This window comes from Corylus avellana, chromosome 4 (assembly GCF_965113065.1).
Source record: "Corylus avellana chromosome 4, dhCorAvel1.hap1.2, whole genome shotgun sequence".
Classification (NCBI taxonomy): Eukaryota; Viridiplantae; Streptophyta; class Magnoliopsida; order Fagales; family Betulaceae; genus Corylus; species Corylus avellana.
In genome coordinates, this window is record NC_142493.1 from 26,446,042 (window position 1) to 26,465,563 (window position 19,522).

General features: G+C 35.4%; 2 protein-coding genes across 2 annotated transcripts; one reads left to right on the forward strand and one right to left on the reverse strand.

Annotated features, from left to right (window-relative positions):
* Nucleotides 1–23: 23 nt before the first annotated feature.
* Nucleotides 24–4,707, reverse strand: TPR4 (Tetratricopeptide repeat (TPR)-like superfamily protein). The gene is made up of 6 exons (XM_059592665.2): nt 3,886–4,707; nt 2,764–2,936; nt 2,460–2,544; nt 2,189–2,374; nt 1,048–1,220; nt 24–565 (listed from the first exon to the last, which is right to left on the reverse strand). Exons 1-6 carry the CDS (start codon nt 4,675–4,677, stop codon nt 439–441), a joined length of 1,536 nt encoding a protein of 511 aa, XP_059448648.2. The 5' UTR covers nt 4,678–4,707; the 3' UTR covers nt 24–438.
* Nucleotides 4,708–9,331: 4,624 nt separating this feature from the next.
* Nucleotides 9,332–11,149, forward strand: LOC132179955 (Calcium-dependent lipid-binding (CaLB domain) family protein). Its single transcript, XM_059592775.2, has one exon. The coding sequence runs from the start codon at nt 9,332–9,334 to the stop codon at nt 11,072–11,074; it is 1,743 nt and encodes a 580-aa protein (XP_059448758.1). The 3' UTR covers nt 11,075–11,149.
* Nucleotides 11,150–19,522: the final 8,373 nt, after the last annotated feature.

The following is a 19,522-nucleotide window of genomic DNA, read 5'->3' on the forward strand; positions in this document are numbered from 1 at the left end:
GATTCAAAGAGATGGAAACTAAATGATCTTTAACTGCATTTATAACACGTTCCTCATACTGTAGTGTAATCTGTCATACAAAATAACAGCTTGATCGAGTTTTCCAAAACAAATTCAATAGCAATGCAACTTCATGGCTTCCCTCATACTAGATCCCTAAAGCCACGTTTTATTAACTTCATGGCCTATTGCATATGTGCCATGCCTTTTTCAACATTTCTGTATGCCTTTTATTATTTATTCCCTTCTTTGGGTAATCGTATAACAGCAGCATATTACAGTTTGTGTTTGAGTTTCGCTTTATTTTTACCTTAGCAGGTTTGGACCCCAAATTTCATAAATAGGTCCAACAATTTTCATAACCTTCGGACAGCAATGCAGCTGGTTTTATGCTTTTGCACGTTTAACTCTTTACTGGTCTCGCAAGCTGTGTTGGGGTTAAGCATTTGCAGCTTTCATGGCTTGTTCGTGGAGAATAGGCATCTGAATGCAGTCGTGCCTAGAATCACCTTCTTCCTCATCTTCTGTTTCCCAGAGGAAACAAGCATATGCTGCAAGAACATCGCTGGAAACAGAAAACAATAGACCAAAATGGATTGTGTCATATATATATGATCTCTTTTTGAGACTTCTCCTTTTGCTTTTGGAGTAAAAATGAAAATTTGTAAATTTACTACTCTATAAACAACCTCTATCATGCAGACTAATGGAAGCAGATCAACCAATATCTGGAGAAACGGATTTGCTCATGGGAAAAGAACTAACTTGCAACAACTATTTGTCAGTGTCCAAACTTAAGTACACCAAATCCCTATTTTCAGTTTCTTTAAAAGCCTTTGAAGTGACACCTGGGGATTATCAATTCCTATTTAAGAACAGAACCACCTCCTAGATTTGGGCTAGTTAAGAGTTAGGTCCTGCAGAATCATAATGCATGTGCTATTTGTAAATCATGTTGATTCAATGCTTAAGGAAAATCTTTTAAACATGATGAAAACCTTCCAAAGTTTCAATACAGAAATAAGGAATTCAGCATGGAAATTGTACCTATCTCCAGGAGCAGCCTCAACTGCTCTCTCGAAGTAGCACAATGCTTTATCTTTGTCATGATGAAGTTCCCACACCAATTTAGCATAGAGTGACATGATTTCACCATCTCCAGGATCAGCAAGTATGGCACGCATGAAAAAATCTTCTGCTGTTCGGAGGTCTCCCTTGGACTGTAGGTTGAACATGATAATTACACGAGTGACATTGGATCATGCAGAGAAACCAATTTAGTGTAACACCAATGGGTCAATCATGAACCAAGCTAATGAGATGGATCATCTTCTTTACACGTGTTTCATTTATCCTAATCAAGGTTCATGAGATTTATAGTGAGTGATAAATGTTTGTAGCACATGTTAAGAAAGGTATTGTTATGCCGCCTCTAATGTGCAACCTAGGTCCAACATTTATCTTGATTTCATTAAATAGGTTTTATACATTTATCCTGACTTAATCTGAAGCTGTCCACTGAAAACCATGAAATAAATACCATTGATATCCATTATACTTAATCCTTAACACATAGGGAGAAAAACTTAACTGGATCCACCATATAGACTTTACCTTTTGTGGGAGTTACATGTAAGTCGCATGCACATAAAATGTCTCATTCCTTCATTCTAAACGAGTCTTTTGGTTTACTACTAAGTCATGTAAATTCTTGTTCAACCTCAATCATGTAAATTCTTGATCCATTAAATAAATTTTAACATCTTGAATCCATTCGTCAGTCATGGATATGACAGATATCCCCTTTGCTGTAAAATGAGTATTCCAATTAACTAATCATAATAATGTACGTTTACATCCTGCTTTCCACCATTGATATGAATTTACATCACTGCTTCTGCAGGAGGCAAGATCACCGAGCAGCATTTCTTTATGCCAAGATGTATATGGAACATTATTAAAAAATAAATAAGCTCATGGGACACATAAAACTGTTGGCTTAGGATGGGTGGCTTGAATATTCTATTTCAAGGAAAAATCACTTGTCAAAATTTCAGAGACTTGTCTAAAACTCTCATCTAATATATATATTAGATTAGCGTCACATTCTAGTCAATATATTCTGAGTAAAACGAGCTGACTATGAAGAGTAGAAGACAAAACAGTGAATAAAATCTAATTATCTTACCTGGCACAGGAACTGAGCATAATTTCTTAGAAACAAGGGGTTGTTAGGATTCTTCTCAACCATCTTCTTATAATACTCCTCAACATTGCCACCTTTGCCAGATTCATCTGCAGTAATATAAGCCACATCCGTCCCAAGCCCTGCTGCAACGTGTAGGGATGGACTAAGTAGTTTTCCCTCTTCAATCTGCACTTAATCCGCAAAGCATTAGAACCTTTTCGGCAATGTGAAACATTTCGAAGCCATCAATTCCTCTGCCAAAATGTAACACCTGGTTGTGATCTTGATGTGCTTCATCTTCTTCCTTCCCATCCTCTATTTCCCAGAGAAAACTAGCATATGCTGCAAGAATGTGGCTGGAAACAAGACATTAAAGGGTAACTTTTAGAGATGATGAACAAAGCCGGGTTGTCAAGTTCACACAAGGTTGCCCAGTTGCTGCAGGTCAATGACAGGTTTGTGACAACCAAGTAGAATTTAATTCAACTCCATGAAGTTGAATCTCCAGCTGTTCCAAGCACAAAACTTAGAGTTGTGATTCTTTAAGAAGCCAGATGGAGAAAGGAAGTACTCACCTATCCTGAGGAGACACTTGAGCTGCACGTTGAAAGTAAATGAAGGCTTTATCTTGGTCACGATGACGCTCCCACACGAATTTAGCATACTGCAGCAAAATTTCACCATCTTCAGGATCTGCTAGTGTAGCACGAGAATAGTACTCCTCCGCTCCTGGAAGGTCTCCCTTGGACTGTCATCATGAAAAGGAAAATTAACAACAACCACCAAAATAATAATAATAATAAGGAAAAAGAAAAAAGAAGTACGTTGAATAATGCTAGACATCAAGATCTAAATTTCCACTGTACAAATGCTCCTCTTTCCTTAATTGAACATGATATGAGCATTACCAGTTACATATAAGACTTTTTTTCCCTCTTTAATTTTTCTGTTCATCCATAATTGACATAATTATAACTCTTGTGCCTTTGCCATTGAGTAGATCTTTTTAATAGAGCTCGACTACATTTCCATGCATACTAATTCCAGCTTTGACCAGCAAACAATAAATTGGTAAAAGAAGTTCTAATCGCGAGCCTCTACTCAGAAGTTGATTGTATCTCTAATTATGGTTTAATAGTTTAGTGGGTGGGGCTTATATGTGTTGGCTAAGGAAGCACATTATATGCTCAATCCTGGTCTACTCATTAATCTGATATTTCAATCAATGTTCATATCTCTAATGATCCCATAGGCTAAAAACTTTTGCTGTGGATTGAGATTTGATCCTCCAACACCAAACCTATTCATTGATCTGGACACCTCGCACCAAATCCCAACCAGTTATATATGTAAGTAATCCATTTTGAGAACCTCCATATGACACGGACACTACAGTTGGCCTCTGATGTTGGTGGATAGCGTGATAGGAAAAGAATAGAAGTAGCAAAGTCTCCTATTTGAAGGAAACACAAGCCAAAGCATGAAAGAAAAGAAAAGGTCAATAACTTTACCAATTCATATTTATAATAGTAACTACAAAGCTTCAAAAAGAATTGATCTAAACATGGCTATTTCTCAACCTAAAGATGGGAAAATCTCCTAAAGTTGGAAAAGTCGATGCAAACATAGTGAAATTGGTGCGGAATTTGGATGGAAATTGAGTTAGGATTCGTGTCTGTTGGAAAAAGAAGACTAACCTGCAAAACATGGGCATAGTTTCTTAGAAACAAGGGGTGGCAGGGATATTCATCAACCATCCTCTTATAATACTCTTCAACATCGCCGCCACCATCAAAGTTCGCCACAGATAAATCGACCCCATCGAAACCCCCAATACCAACACCAGCACCAAACATGTCAATTCCCAGCCCTGTAGCAAGATACATGCGAGGACTAACTGGTCGGTTTTCTGCTTCTTCAAAACTTCGATTCTGAACCTCATTTGTACCTTCTTCCTCCTCCTCTTTCACCTCCTCGATCGAGTTCATACTTTTCTTCCCAAAACTGAATTCCCCACTACCTACACCTTCTATGTTCTCTCCGATTGAAACAGTTCTATTCAACGTTTTTTCACTCGGATCTTGCTGCGCGCTCTCTTCATCCTGAAACTCGTCACCGGAATTAAATATCGAAAAAGACGGCGATGATTGCAACATGGATTTGTTATGTTTACAAAAAGAATTTCTGGGTGTAATCGGATTGCGAAACTCGTCTATGGTAGAACAAGTATATCCCAAGCCTTCCAAGTTTCCATCGGAAAAGGCTCGTCGAAAGGCTCTGTAGCGAAAAGTGGAGGGTTCGGAGAACTGGGAAGCGCAGTGAGAGGCTGAAGATGTCAAGTTGGGATGGTGCAGAGTCAGACCATGGGAGAAGGAAATCTTGGAGGTATGGTGATCGGACGGTGGGTAGTTGTTGGTGTCCACGTCTCTGATGGGAGTGTCTGAGAAGGATGAGTGGGCATGTGGGGTTGAAGAGCTTCTGAGAAGCATCTTATTCGTATTTATTGACGACTGCTTGAGATTGCAAGGCTCCACAGCCTCTGACCTGTGAATATTGAGCTTTAAAATATCAATTTCAAATGTTAATTAAGTAGAGAAAAAAGAAAAGAAAAGAAAAAAAAGAAACAGAAACAGAAATCTATGAAGCTTTACATGATTTATTGAAGAACATTAAGAGTTTCCAAAAAATGGGTTTCCAAAAATAATTAGCACATTTGATAGAGATTTTAATGGATTTAGATTTAATTTAGATCCTAAAAATCCGAATCCAAGCTGACTGAATCATAAATAATATTTATTAGATCTTAAGTTTTGTATAATATTTACCATTTCTCTCTTTATCATCTATGCTTAGGTGATATAAAATAATTTGGATGTTTTCCCATGCTTATTAATATTTGGTGGCGGTAAAACAATACTTTTAATTTTAAACTCCGTTTGTTTTTGACGTAAAATGTTTTTTTAATTTTTTTTTTTTTTTAGTGTTTGGTGTGATCAAAAATCGTGGTTAAATCAAAAACATTTTTCGGTTGATTAGGAAAACCCTATTTAGTTTATGTAAAATGGTTTCACTTTTCTAAAATCGTAAATCATTTTTTTAAATTTGAACTTATCTTTCCCAAATCGTTGGAGTTCATCGAACCATCGTTGGAAGTCACCGAAGTTTACCGAACCACCATCGGAGTTCGTTAGACCACTATTGGAAGATGCTGGACCTTCGCTGATCATAGAAGTTTGTTGGAATCCAATTGCCAAAGTTCACAAGAATTCGCCACTGATCGTCAGTCACCACCACTATAGGTTGTTGGGATCTGTCACGGTGTTGCTAGAGATTGTCAGAAGTTACCGGTCGTTTTCCACCATCACTCATTTTTTGTACTAGCCAACTGTAGAATATTTTCAATAAAATCTTCTTCATATTTTGAAAAATAATATATTTGAAAATATTTTTTTACAACAAACAATTTATATCGAAACAAATGTAGCCTTAAATTAGAATGGGTCCATATTTCATGAGTGATGTTTGTGGTAAGATCTTGAGAAGGTTTCAGATAAAAAGATTTTGGGAAACTTTACAAAGCCTCTATAAACTTCCACGCGTTTTGACATGACCTTTTAAAATTCAAAAATTCTCAATTTCTAATTTGATGCAATCTCTCCCCTCAAGTGTTAAAACAAACGGTAAAAATAATAAAATGACCTTTGTGCCCTAAAACTTTTATAAAATTCTAAATTTATCCTCTCTTTTTTTTTTGGTTAGAAAACGAAAATTGGAGTACCATATTTTGGTATTTTTTGGCAGTTTGGATGAATATTTTTTGAACAGATTTGGGTTTGGAAATAGTTAACCCATATCCCCAAATATCATTCTTATTCGAGACATGCTATACACCATTCTCTCAACCATAATTTTTTTACAAATTTAATGGACCAATCATTGAATTTGTAAACTCATATGAATTCTATAAAAATTCAACCAAAGATTCACCCATTCACGATACAAAAATGGTTAAAAGATAATTAAAAGAATAATTTTTATAATTTCTCTTTCTTAGAATCTTGAGATGTATAAGATCTTATCAAATTTATTACACGTCAGCAAATTATTTGGGCAGGTAAGGTTTGATGAAAATTGTCTTATTTTGGGTTTGGGAAAAAATTGTACCCATATATCCCACTACAAAAAGAAATATCAACTTGGCTACTGAGATTAAGCTGGTCGGCGGAGGTGGTGGGATAAGTTGTGAAAATCAATCCATTTTTAGGAAGTGTGAAAGACACTCTGATCACATGAAACAAGTTGGCTGTGGCTGTCGGATCACAGGAATTACGGGGAGACTTGTGAGCGATGATGTACTTTACTTTAATAATGCCCCAACTATCTCGGAACTTTCAGTTGGCCATGTATGGATTTTAATTGTTGCTCAAACTGATCCCAACTTCTCAATCATAGCTTACTAATTTTGTGTTAGATTTGTGTAGGTTTACAAGTTGTGTCAAAAATTGTTATTTCTAAATATAGTATATCGGGTTTAACTTACGTCAAAGTACGAATATAAACTTAATATTCGACTCATTTAATTAACGAGTTAGACCCTTCAATCATATTTCACTAATTTTGTGTTAAATTTGTATCAAATTTTCACATGTTGTGTTAAAAATTGTCAATCCTAACACTGATAATGGGAAATTGTCCTTTTCTTTTTCTTTTTCTTTTTTTCTTTTTTTTCTAATTGAATAAGGAAAAATGTGGGAAATTGTCCTTAATGTGGCATAAGATAGCCTCATAAAGAACAATGGCCATAGATTGAGTAATCCCTAAAAGTGTGGCCCATTGTTAAGCAAAAGCTTTTCCTTGATTTGTGGACTCATGTGGATTACACAAAAATTTAATGGTAGATTCACACATTCATTATATGGAAATAGTTGAGAGAAGGATTTTTATAATTTTTTTTATTAATACTTTTATAATTAAAATCTAAGTTTTCTTCTTGCTATATATTTTTTTCTTTATACTTCTTTTTGTTTTAAATTACACCTAGGAGAACAAATATTTTAACATGTTTTAATTTATATGGATTAAAACTAAAATTGGATCTTATGATAGTAATTTCTTTTTTTTGGTGATTTATACATTTATGCAATGTTTTGTATCACTATATGCAGTAATGTATTGGGATATGAAAAATGCCAGGCCTCATTCTCTTAACTATCTTTATTTTTATCAAATTAATTCAAATCCACTGTTGGATTTGTAGGTTTACATATAGGTCCTTCATTTTCAATGGAAGATTTTTTATTCATTTTTTTTAAAAAAATGTATGGAGATAGTTAGAAGAATAAGGTCTTACATTTTTAATTGGGATATAATCTTTAGTATGTTTTTTTATTGAAAAATGTGTAATAGATTTCTTACACGCCCTTTTTTTTAACCTATAAAGAAAAGTGGATGAAAATGTGTTTAAATCTTGAAATTAAATTATAATGAGTTATTGGCTAGTTCTTCATAATCCACACATCCTAGTAATGCTATATAGTATATATCAACGTTTGAATATATATATATATATATATATATATATATATATATATATATATATATATATATATATATAATTTCTTAAACAAATATTAGTTCAAAATTTGGTTGAAATTATCGCATTCACTTTATAAGATAAAAATATAGTTCCGAAAGAACAATAATATAAGGGAAAATTATATTTTACCCCCCACCCCCCAAAATTTGGGGTGATTTGCAATTCGACCTCCAAAGTTTTAATTTTGGCAATTCACCCCCCAAAGTTCCAATTTTTTGCAATTTGACCAATTGTATCCAAAACTTCTCATATTGCCCCTAATTTTTTATTTTTTATAAAATTATTTTAAAAAAAAAAAATTCGGGGTGGCCGTAGCCAATCCTTTGGTCATTTGGCCATTTTTGCACCCCCAATTTTATTTATTTTTTAATAAAATAAATAAAATAAAAATTAAGGGCAATATGAAAATTTTGGGATAATATTGGTCGAATTGAAAAATTTTAAAACTTTTGGGGCGTGGATTGTCAAAATTAAAACTTTAAAAAATCGACTTACAAATCGCTTCAAACTTTATGGGGTAAAATAACTAAAAACCATCTATGGATACACTTTTGTTACTGCAATGTAACTATAAAGATAATAATAATAAAAATAGGAAAAATTATAGTTTACCCCCTCAAAGTTGACAGTGTTTTTCAATTTGAACACCAAAGTTCCAAATTTTTGCAATTTAATCAATTGCATCCAAAACTTCTCATATTGCCCCTAATTTTTTATTTTTTATTTTTATAAAAAATTAAAAAAAAAATCTGGTGGCTGCCATCTGGCCATTTTTGCACCCCAATTTTTATTTATTTTTTTTTTATCAAAAATAAAAATTAGAGGTAATATTAGAATTTTGGGATAATATTGATCGAATTGAAAAAAATTGAAACTTTGTGGGGGTTGATTACAAAAATTGAAACTTTAATGTTTGAATTGAAAAATGCTGTCAGCTTTAGGTGGGTAAACTGTAATTTTCCTATAAAAATAATAATAATAATTTATATAACCAAAATGATTACGTACGGTGTGTCCCTCCATATTCAAAACCTCAACGTCCTTAAACCCCGCCAAATATTCAAAATACAGTTGGCCCTCCCTTCGTGTCAACCTAAGACATCTGGCGAACAACCTTCACCGCCTGAAAATATCTATCGAAAAATCAAAAAGCACGAAAGCCCACCCAAATTTAGGCCTTTCGAAAAGCTAACAACAGCTTAGCAAAAAGCCTGGTCAATAGTCACCAACCAATTTCCAATCCTTTCGCTGTCTTATAACGATGATTCCCCCATCAACGAATGCCACATTCACTCTCACCCTCCTATTTTTCCTCTCTATTCTTCCTTCACATTCATGACTCGCCTTCTCGTCGTCCTCGTCTTGGACGGCGAGCAGGACCCACTTCTGCACCGCAATAACCCACATCAAAACAAACATCTTCCTCGTATTATTATTGGATCGATAGTGTAATCTGTTTCCCCCTTCTTCTTTTTTTGTTTTTTGTTTTTTTGTTTTTTTTTTTTCTTGTTTTTTTTACATTAATTCTGTGTTTCTACGACATAATCATGTCAAATATTTTAGCCCCATTCCAGTTATTGGAGCTTAACATAATATCGGCGCAAGACTTGGCCAATGTGTCGCGCTCCATGCGCACCTACGCGGTGGCGTGGGTGCACCCAGATCGGAAGCTCTCAACCCGGGTGGACACCCATGGCGACAACAACCCCACGTGGAACGACAAGTTCGTGTTCCGCGTCGACGAGGAATTTCTATACTCCGACACCTCAGCCGTGATGATCGAGATCTACGCGCTCCACTGGTTTAGGGACGTCCACGTGGGCACGGTCCGTGTCCTCGTGGGCAATCTCATCCCCGCCCCGCCGCGGTTCCGATCGCACCATCACGGCAACAACCAACCCCAGATAGGCATGCGGTTCGTGGCGCTCCAGGTGCGTAGGCCATCGGGGCGGCCACAGGGGATTCTCAACATCGGCGTGGCGGTGCTCGACAGCTCCATGCGCAGCATGCCTCTCTACTCGCACCTCAACGCCGTTGGATATCGCCACCTCATGGGCGAGGAGGACTCCGGCATTCAACACGGCACTACTGGCTCCAATCAGACACCTCTCTCCAAGCCATCTCTCCGCCGCACCAAGAGCGACAACAGCTCCATGATTGGCTCGGAGCTTCGCGCCTCAGAACTCCGAGGGGGCACCAAGGGTAAAAACGGAAAATCCAGCTCGTTGGTCAACGCGTCCGAAGTGGGGCCCAGGAAGAAGAAGGGACGCTCCAAAGCGAGCTCGATGATCAGCGGTTCTGATGCCGGGAAGGCCAAAAGGTATGGCAAGAACAAGAAGGCCAGCTCGTTAATCAGCGGCTCGGAAATCTCCCGGGACCCACCGAGGAAGGGTAAAATTGGAAAACCAAGTTCCGCTATTAGCGTCTCGGAAGTTGCCGACGACCCCACTCCAAGGAAGGGCCAAAAAAACGGTCGTAACGGTAAGCCAAGTTCGGTACTGAGCGGCTCGGAGGTTGCGCCGCCGAAAAAGGTGGTGTTGAATGAAACACCCGTGATAGAAATCGACAACTGGTCGGAGTCCGAGGTGGAGAAACCGAAAGTGAAGCTGGAGAAAGCGGGTTTGAATTTGGATTTCGGGACCCCGAGAAAGGAGAGCACGCCCGTACATCACTCACGTTCGACACCCATGCACCCACGCACCACGCCAGTCCATCCTCGCTCCACGCCGGTCCACCATCGCTCCACGCCGGTCCACCATCGCTCCACGCCGGTTCATCCACGAGCCACGCCCATGCGCACAAAGTCCTTCCACAAATTCAACGGGCTGTTGGAGTATGGGACACCAAGAAGGTCGGGGGCGGCGGAATACGGAGCAACACCGGGGCGGAAGACGGCGATATTGACGGAGTCGGAGTTGGGGCCGTCACCTTCGGAGGTGGCAGCGGAGATGGCGAAGGCACCACGGGTGGACGAGGAGGGGAGTTCGGTGGTGGGCGGGTGGAGCCTGGATGAGAGCGTGGAGGGGCTGCAGTCGAAGCTCGAGCGGTGGCGGACGGAGCTCCCTCCCGTGTACGACCGCGGCGAGTTCTCGAGCATCCGGTCAAGCGAGAACCGGCGCGGGCGGCGCCACTCCGATAGTGGCAATGGCTTGTTCTCCTGCTTCAGCAACATATGTGGGTGTGAGTGCCAGATCGTTTGCGGTGGAGGAGGCCCCGGCGGGGGGAGCAAGAAAGGTGATAGTGGGCGGGTCCGCCGCTCTTCTTCAGCCGATGATGTCAGCTACATTTAAATCTCGGTCAGTCTCGTTGTGAAGAAACAGCTTGGATTTTGTTAATGTGCGGTGAGGACTATGTACATGCACGGTGGGGACGACTCCATCTTATGAAGGATAAGACCGTTCATATTGGGGGTGACTGTGAGGGAATTGAGGTGGATTTGGTTAGGCCATTCTACGCTCTCTTTTTTATAATTTTTTTTTTAAAAAAATATATTTTTTGTCCTTGTGACCAATTTCTGTCTCATTTATTCCATGGGAGCACAGGAAAAACAAATACAAAAAAAAAAAAGGTGAAATGGAAATTTACTGATCTTGATGAACATTTTCATAATCGAATAATTAAATAATGTGGTGTGTGGGTTTTGTTTTTTTGCAGTGAACCCTTTTGTATTTTGGAAGAATATATTTGCATGGTGCTTGGACCTTTGTTTTCATCATGTTGCCCACATAAAATATTTACTCAGAATTTTGTTCACCATCTATAGAAACTATTAAAATATTAATTAAATAATTAAATTCACATCTTTTTATAAGTTTAAGCTTTTAAGATAAATAGTAATTTAACATGATATCAGAGCCAAAAGTCTTGGGATCAAACCTTGACTCCATCACCCCCCATTTCAATTAAATATTTCAGTGATTTCACGTGTTAGGAAAGGAAGTTCGAGCCCACACCTCTTCTTATAAGCTTAAGTTTTTTAGATAACTGATAATTTAACAGAAACCACAAAAAACAAATTAAAGTGAAAGAATGCGTTTCTACGATTTTCCAAAATTCATAAAGTACTGACTTCCAACTATACTTGATCTTATTTCAATCTTTTCTTCAAAGGTTAAGGACTAAATTAAAGATGATGAAGGAAAAAAAAAATTTTATTTTTTTTCTTAAAAAAAAGACTTTGATCAAAATATTATATAGTTTCCCAAATATTTGGTATGAGACTAAGAAATTATTAAATGATTTTAGATATATCTATTTCACTTCCAACGTAACAATTTATTTTAATTTATTTACATGAACAACTTCCAAATTAAAGTTTTGACTACATGGTGCTTGATAAGAACTTCGTACGAATAATGCTTCAATAGAAATAAGTCTTCTAGGTTAAATAGGTTTATCATGTTGGTTTTATGATCACAAAGCTTATAAGACTTTGACAACTGAAGAACTTTGAGAGGAATTAAACTCTTACAGCCTAAAGCCTCTAATTTGTTCCTAATTAATTAAGGTCAAACGATCTTATGTATTTTTAATTTTTAAACAATAATAAAAATAAATATAAGCAGGTTTTTATATATGATACATGATCATATGATATATATATACACGTCATAATGTTTAGCTTTCACTTATCTTACTGTGTGCTTTTGTGTTTTTTCATACTCAAATATTTTAAACAAACTCACTTGGGATGAAAAATAAAAAACTAAAATTTCTTTTTAAATATGTCCCTTAGTGAAAACAGATAAATTTTAATTCATGTTAATAGACTCCAATCTACACCTAGAAAGGGGTTGAATAGGTGTTCACCAAAAATATACGGAAGTTAAAAATATTAAGCATGCAACAACTCACCAAATATGTATAAAAGCTGTAAATCAAATCGACACAGATATTTGGTTACGAAGATAAAACTTTTAGACAACTCTTTAAAAGTAAAACCTCCCTGAGAGAGCCAAACCCAATAAATCACTTACAACAGAATATCGAGAAATCGCACAATGTCAAAACTTACAAAGCCTTTTTGCAACTGATAACCCTCTTTACTAGACAAATGACCCACTTGTCCGCTATTGCAATAGTTATCCCAAAACCTCTGGAACATTTCTTCTATGTGATCTCCTTTACTAAAACTTTGATAGGCTTTGGTTGTTTTGGATATGGTTTAGATAGAGTATACCTAATGTTAAAGGAGTCAAGCTACTAGAAGTAATCAACTAGAGAAGAATAAATTGATGATGAAATATATTTGACTTAAATTAAACACCAAAATGAGATATATACCTAAAAATAGCCAAAATCACGTAATTTGAAAATATACTAATGGTTGATTTATAAGATGAGATAAATAAAATATGAGAAAAATATTAACACCAATCATTTTTTTTTTCTTTAAAATTGTAGGGGATCCATTGAGAAATGCTGGGGGTCAATAAATTTCTCATATTTGGCTCATATTCTCTCTCAAATTCAATATATTAACCATTAGATTTGTGGGGTTCATCATTGACTTATGTGGGGCTCACATAAGTGCATAAATCTAATGGTTGATTTATAAGATGATATAGGTCAAATATGAGAAAAATATTGACCCCTAGCATTTCTCGAATCCTAATCCTCTCTGCTCTTGGTTTTTGGGTGACATACTCTAGATCTATTATGCACAATGACTTTTGAATTAATGTTTTAAATTTTTTTTCTTAATTAAATACATGAGATTTCTATTGAATAGAGGAAATTTATCCGATTCCCTTTGGAAATAGTTAGCAATACGTGAGAAGCTGCTTTCATTTAATTTATAGTAAGTTTCTTTACTTTGTTTTGTATCATTACTTTCTTAATGTTATAAATCTAATATTTTTTCACTAAATTTTCTTGCTACATCAATATTTAAATTTATACATTAAAGTGTTATAGAAGATAATTTTTTCCCTTGCTTCCTACTTAAAAACATTTTTTTTTCTTTCCTACCATTTTTAAAAACAACCCGTGCATTGCAAGGGTTACACGCTATATTGATGAAAAAAAATTAATTTGAAAACATGTTATGTTATGTTTTGAGAAGCCATTTTATATAATTTTATGATTTTTAGGGGGTTGGACCATCATAGCCATAGGGATTATTTACAAAAAAAAAAAAAAAAAGTGGCTAGCCTAGCTAGGAGCTTTTGGGTTTGAGCTTAAAAATTCATAAACTCTTCCTTTTTCATTAAAAAAATTATGTTCTAAGAGACCTTTTCTATATAATTTTCTTGAAAGAGCCTAATAATTAATTAATAAATCACCAAATGGATCATTTTTTTTTTTCTTGGAGTAACTTGGGTTTGAGATTAAAAAGTTAAAATAAATTTGTTAGGGGGAGTGGGGTAGACCTTTATTATTATTATTTTTTGGTTAATTACCTTTCTAGTATTTAGGTTTTCACGTTTTTATTTTTTCCCACATAGGTTTCAATTTGTATTATAGATGGTATTTAATTTATGAGTAAATACCAGTTTAATACCTTCGTCACCATTCCATCAGTCAAACTAATGGATTGCCATGGGAGTGTGGTTTCGGCCACCCCTTACGACCGGTCGGGGGACTTGGGGTGGTAACCACCCCCAAAGGCCAAAAAAGGGGTGGCCAAAACCACCCTCAAAGGCCTTGAGGCCACCTACTAGAGGTCATGGGAGTGGTCGAACCACCCCCAAATCGGCCTCATGGGGTGGCCGAAATCACCCCTATGGCAGTCCGTTAGTTTGATTGATGAAATGGTGATGGAGATACTAAACTGGTATTTACCCATAAGTCAGGTACGATTTGGCATCTGTGATACAAATTGAAACCTAGGTGGAAAAAAATAAAATCGTAAAAGCCTAAGTACTAAAAAAAGTAATTAACCTTTTTTTTTTTTGAATTTTTTAGAGAGTAGCTTGAGTTTGGGCTTAAAAAGCCCACGTAATACATTTGGTTTCCTACATGCCACTATGTCTTCCATTAATATGTACATACTTGGCCCATATTAACAATATTCTAAATAATGCTGCTGAGTTTTAACTTCTCTGATTGAGCATAACATTATCTCTAAATTTGGGATGGAGATGAAGATCAGCCTTTTTACAAATGAAAGTTCAATTTTCTTTTTCTGAGAGACATATGGAGATTAATTTGGAAAATCTGAGCATAAAAAATAAAAACAAAAAGGACTGGCATGTTGGTGTGACACAGAAATTCGATAGAAGTTAAAAAAAAAAAAAAGAAAAAAAAAAAAGGCCAATTTATTGGCAAATTTTACTAATTCTGAATTGGGTGACTATTAGGCTATGTAAAGCCTGGTTTGTATCCAAGCCGGTTTGATGTTGAAAAATAGTTTTGGGCCGCTTTGGTGTTTTGACCCACTTAGGGGTCGTTGACTTGTTGTACTTGTTATTGTTTATATTTGCGTTCTTCTTATTTTTTAAATCTCACCGATGTATGTATATATATATATATATATATATATATATGATAGATTTCCTAATAGAGACAACCCAAAAAGGGAAAAATGATATATGGGTTGTGATAAGAATGTTCTAATCAGAAATATGAAAAGCAAATCGAGATTGCCCCATATCCTTTACTCTAAGTTGAGTCATCAAAGTGTGAAGATTGGTTGGGTGGTGGATCTAATATTCGGTTAAATAAGTTTGAGTTCCTTTTGATCCTCTCTTATCCCAAACTTGGGTGCATCTACAAAAGACTGCTTTTGCAGATTACATTCCTGATCAGAGAGAGACACACACACTTTATTGACTTTTTGGTAACACTACTTATAAATATATATATATATATATATATATATATATATATGTATAGATTCACTATGATAATAAAGCAAAACTTATATATATATATTTATTTCACCACAGTAGCCATGATATGACCGAATAATATTCCTTCCTTTTCACATAGATATTGATCATATATATATATATATATATATATATATATATATAGCTAACGAATATATTATGTATAGTATAATTAATATTATCGATGTAATTATTATTTTTTATGATTATGGTATTTATTTCTTATATAAGCATTATTATTATTATTTTTTTTACAGAAATATTATCTATTTCTTAGGCATATTGGAGGTGTGGATTGTGGACGAGGTAAAAGAAAGAACGAGGAAGGCGGTACTACAAATCTAATCTAATTATAGAGGAATATCCCGCCACCCTAGCTTTTGTGGGCTCAAGTGGAGGCACGTCCGTACCATCTCATCGGAGAGGGCTAGGCATCATGGGAACCCTATAATATGCTGCTGGCTGCTGCGCACTGTCTTTTAATTACTTTTGGGTCCATAAGGATCCCAACAACCACCCCCTACTCCTCTTCCCCTCCTTATTTCTCTCTCAATTTTTGCTTACTATTTATGAATATTTGGATTTTAGTTGGATAATGATTCACCTTAAATAATAAGATTCAAATAAAAGTTACTTACAAAAATATGACAATTCTTCCATTATAGTCTATACATATATATATATATATATATATACACACACACAGAATAATATCTTAAATATTGATTGAAGATATATATATATATATATATATAGCTAGCCGACATTCTGATTTGTATTGACATAATATCAAAAGAAAATATTAAGAAAGATATATATATATATATATATATATATATATATAGGGGTACCTTTGACTTAATCCTTTTACTTAGCACAAGCTCCAACAAAAATTGGTATGTTGAAGGAAAAGGAATTGGCGCGTGGAATGGTACTGGGAGGAGCAGGTTAAGGCCATCAGTGCCGAGCTGTCTCCGACTAAAAACCCTAATAATAAAAGAAAAGAAAAGAAAAGGTCACCCAGTCAGCCGCGTACCCTGTCGGCCTAGGTGGCGCTCAGAGAAAGGTTGGGATCACGTGACTGGTTCCACCTTGTCGGTTTGTCCTCTGGAGCGACAACCTTTTCACCTTTGGTTTTTGGTTGGAAGCCCCATTATCTCGTTTCACTTCTCGCGATAGTTTCAACTGCCTGACACAACTACTAAAAAAGGCAACAAATTGGAAACGAGATATTTCTTTCCTTTTGTAGCAATACTTTAAAATGACAACTAAACTCCAAATAGCTGAGGATATATATTCATATATATCTCATGTGTTTCGCCTAATTTATAAATTACTTTATTTAGTTAATTTATAAATTACTTTATTTAGTTTGAAAAATAATTTATAGGTTTTTAGGTAGGCGAAAATAAAAATAAGATATGTGTTCTTTTTTATTTATGCTTTTAAAAAATGACAAATAAGTTTTTTCACATAATTTTGATGCTCCAACACACACTCATGACTCAACGTCAAATTAGATAAACCTAATTCCTCTATATCTCCTGTGCCGCCGTCGTCTTTATCTTCTCCTACGATTCTTGCTGTCGTCTTCATCTTCCCAATGATTCTTGCCATCGTATTCATCTTCGTCTTCATGCCATCGTTTTTATTTTCCCCGTCGATTCTTGTCGTGGTCGTCTTCATCTTTCCCAAAAAAGATGACACAAAGAAGATGCTTCAATGCTAAAAAACAAATCCAAATTTCCAAAGAAAGACTACCCAAAAATGAATTAATCCAAAAACGCAGATATCCAAAAATTTCAAAGTAACTCACAAATCGAAGATCACACCCATCAGAAGATGAAGACGACAGCAAGAATCATTGGGAAAGATGAAGACGACGGTGGCACATGAGATATAGAGGGATTTGGTTTATTTAATTTGACGTGGTGTGTGTATTGGAGCTTCAAAATGACGTGGAAAAGCTTATTTGTAATTTTTTAAAAGTATAAATAAAAAAGAATACGTGTCTTATTTTTATTGGGTGTGATGTCACAATGTAACGGTTTCCGTTAAGTCATTTAACGGAAAATTAGTTTAAGGAGTAAAATGTATTTTTGGCCTACCCTAGAGACTTATAAATTATTTTTTAAATCACAAAGACTAATTTTGCATTTATCCTTAAATAAAATACGGACAAAGTGTTTTTTCTTTAATTGAGTTTATTAAATTAACATATGGATTTTACGTTAATTTTGTCGTTAAAAAAGAAAAAGAAAAAGAAAAAAGGAAAAAGTAACGAAGCTTCGATGAAGTGGAGAATGTTGAATGGAGAATTAATGGTGTAAGGGCCCAAAGCAAAACAGGCCCGTAACATCTCCCTGCTTTGACTGAAATTCCTTTTGCACCAAAAAGAAAATGGAAGCTAAGCACAGGCCATTTTCTCAAAAATAAAAAAGGAAAAAGCTATAAGTGAAAGTCACAATCACAAAAAGCAAGTAACTTTTATATGGTACTATTCACTTCTTTCTTTTTTTCGGTTTTTTTTTTGGACATGTTGACATGTTGTTATTATCATAATCAAGGTTTCCATATGAGTAAATCAATAGTTTAAATTTTCTTTATTATTATTATTATTATTTTTTTTTTAGCTTTTTAACGGCAAAATGAGGATGAGATCTTGCCGAATAAAGCCCTAGTGGTAAGATTATAGGGTATCTTTAACTTTATCCTCTTTCTAATAGGCATTCTTTTGTCTATGATTCAAGAGGCAAAAAAGTAAAAAAGAAATCAACCAAGCAAAATGGTTTGTGGATCTACTTCTTTTATGCTTTTTCTCAGTCTATGCACTCACAAAGATAAACGAGAAATGCCAGTTTGCATTCTCTCACCATTCTTCCAACATACTCAGCTCACGGTCACGTTCAATTTGCTTTGATTTTCATTTTTTTTTTTAATTAAAATTGGTCATTGGGTGGATTGAACATACTACGTCAGCTAAGTATGCTGAGAAAATACTAGAAAAATGCAAAATAACATTTATCAGGATAAACACATCCTATTGTATAATAACATTCCACTTTTCATATGCTAATACTTGTAAGGACTAATTACATTTTTAGTACTTAGGTTTTCATTTTTTTATTTTTTTTTCACTTAGGTTTTAATTCATATCACAGATAATACATGACTTATGGGTAAATACTAATTTAGTACCTGTGTCACAATTTAGCCAGCTAAACTAACTGACTGCTATGGGGGTGGTTTTGGCCACCCGCTACAGCTCGTCTGGAGGTGGCTGAACCACTCCTAAGGCCCTTGGAGGTGCTTCAGCCACCCCAATGGCCGAAACCACTCCCAAAGGCCTTGTGGGTGACCGAGCCACCCCTAGACTGGCTGCAGAGGGTGGCCGAAACCACCCCTATTGCAGTCCAATAGTTTGGCTGATGGAATTATGATGGAGGTACTAAACTGATATTTACCAAAAAGTCAGGTACCATCTATGATACGAATAAAACCTAAGTGTGAAAAAAATAAAAATGTGAAAACCTAGGTACTAAAAACGTAATCGACCCTAGTTATAAAATGTTAAAAATAAATCTCTAGTGATCTATAAGCTTAAATACAAGCAGCAATAGTATCATGCTGCTGCATCTTGCAACCAAAATCCATAAATTGGGATTTGGGAGTGCAGAGTGTGCACCTGAATGAGCTATGATGTCTATTTGTGAAATATATGTAGGGATTGTTTAATTTTTGTAGCAATATAATTAGCAAGAAAATTCTCAGCCACTTCTTCGATCTTCTTGTTATGTGTTGCTATGTTAAGGCACATTAATTTGTATGAAAGCGAAAAATTTATTAAATCACTAGTTATTTAAAAAAAAATTAAACTTACAAAAAATATGAATTTAATAATTTAAT

Bases quoted from the DNA above. Each gene is read 5' to 3' on its own strand.
- TPR4 (XM_059592665.2), bottom strand. From the start codon at position 4,677: ATGCTTCTCAGAAGCTCTTCAACCCCACATGCCCACTCATCCTTCTCA. The intron at 2,375-2,459 runs GTGTTACATTTT...GATTAAGTGCAG, and splicing joins CACATCAAGATCACAACCAG to ATTGAAGAGGGAAAACTACT. The intron at 1,221-2,188 runs GTAAGATAATTA...TTCAACCTACAG, and splicing joins ATGCTCAGTTCCTGTGCCAG to TCCAAGGGAGACCTCCGAAC.
- LOC132179955 (XM_059592775.2), top strand. From the start codon at position 9,332: ATGTCAAATATTTTAGCCCCATTCCAGTTATTGGAGCTTAACATAATA.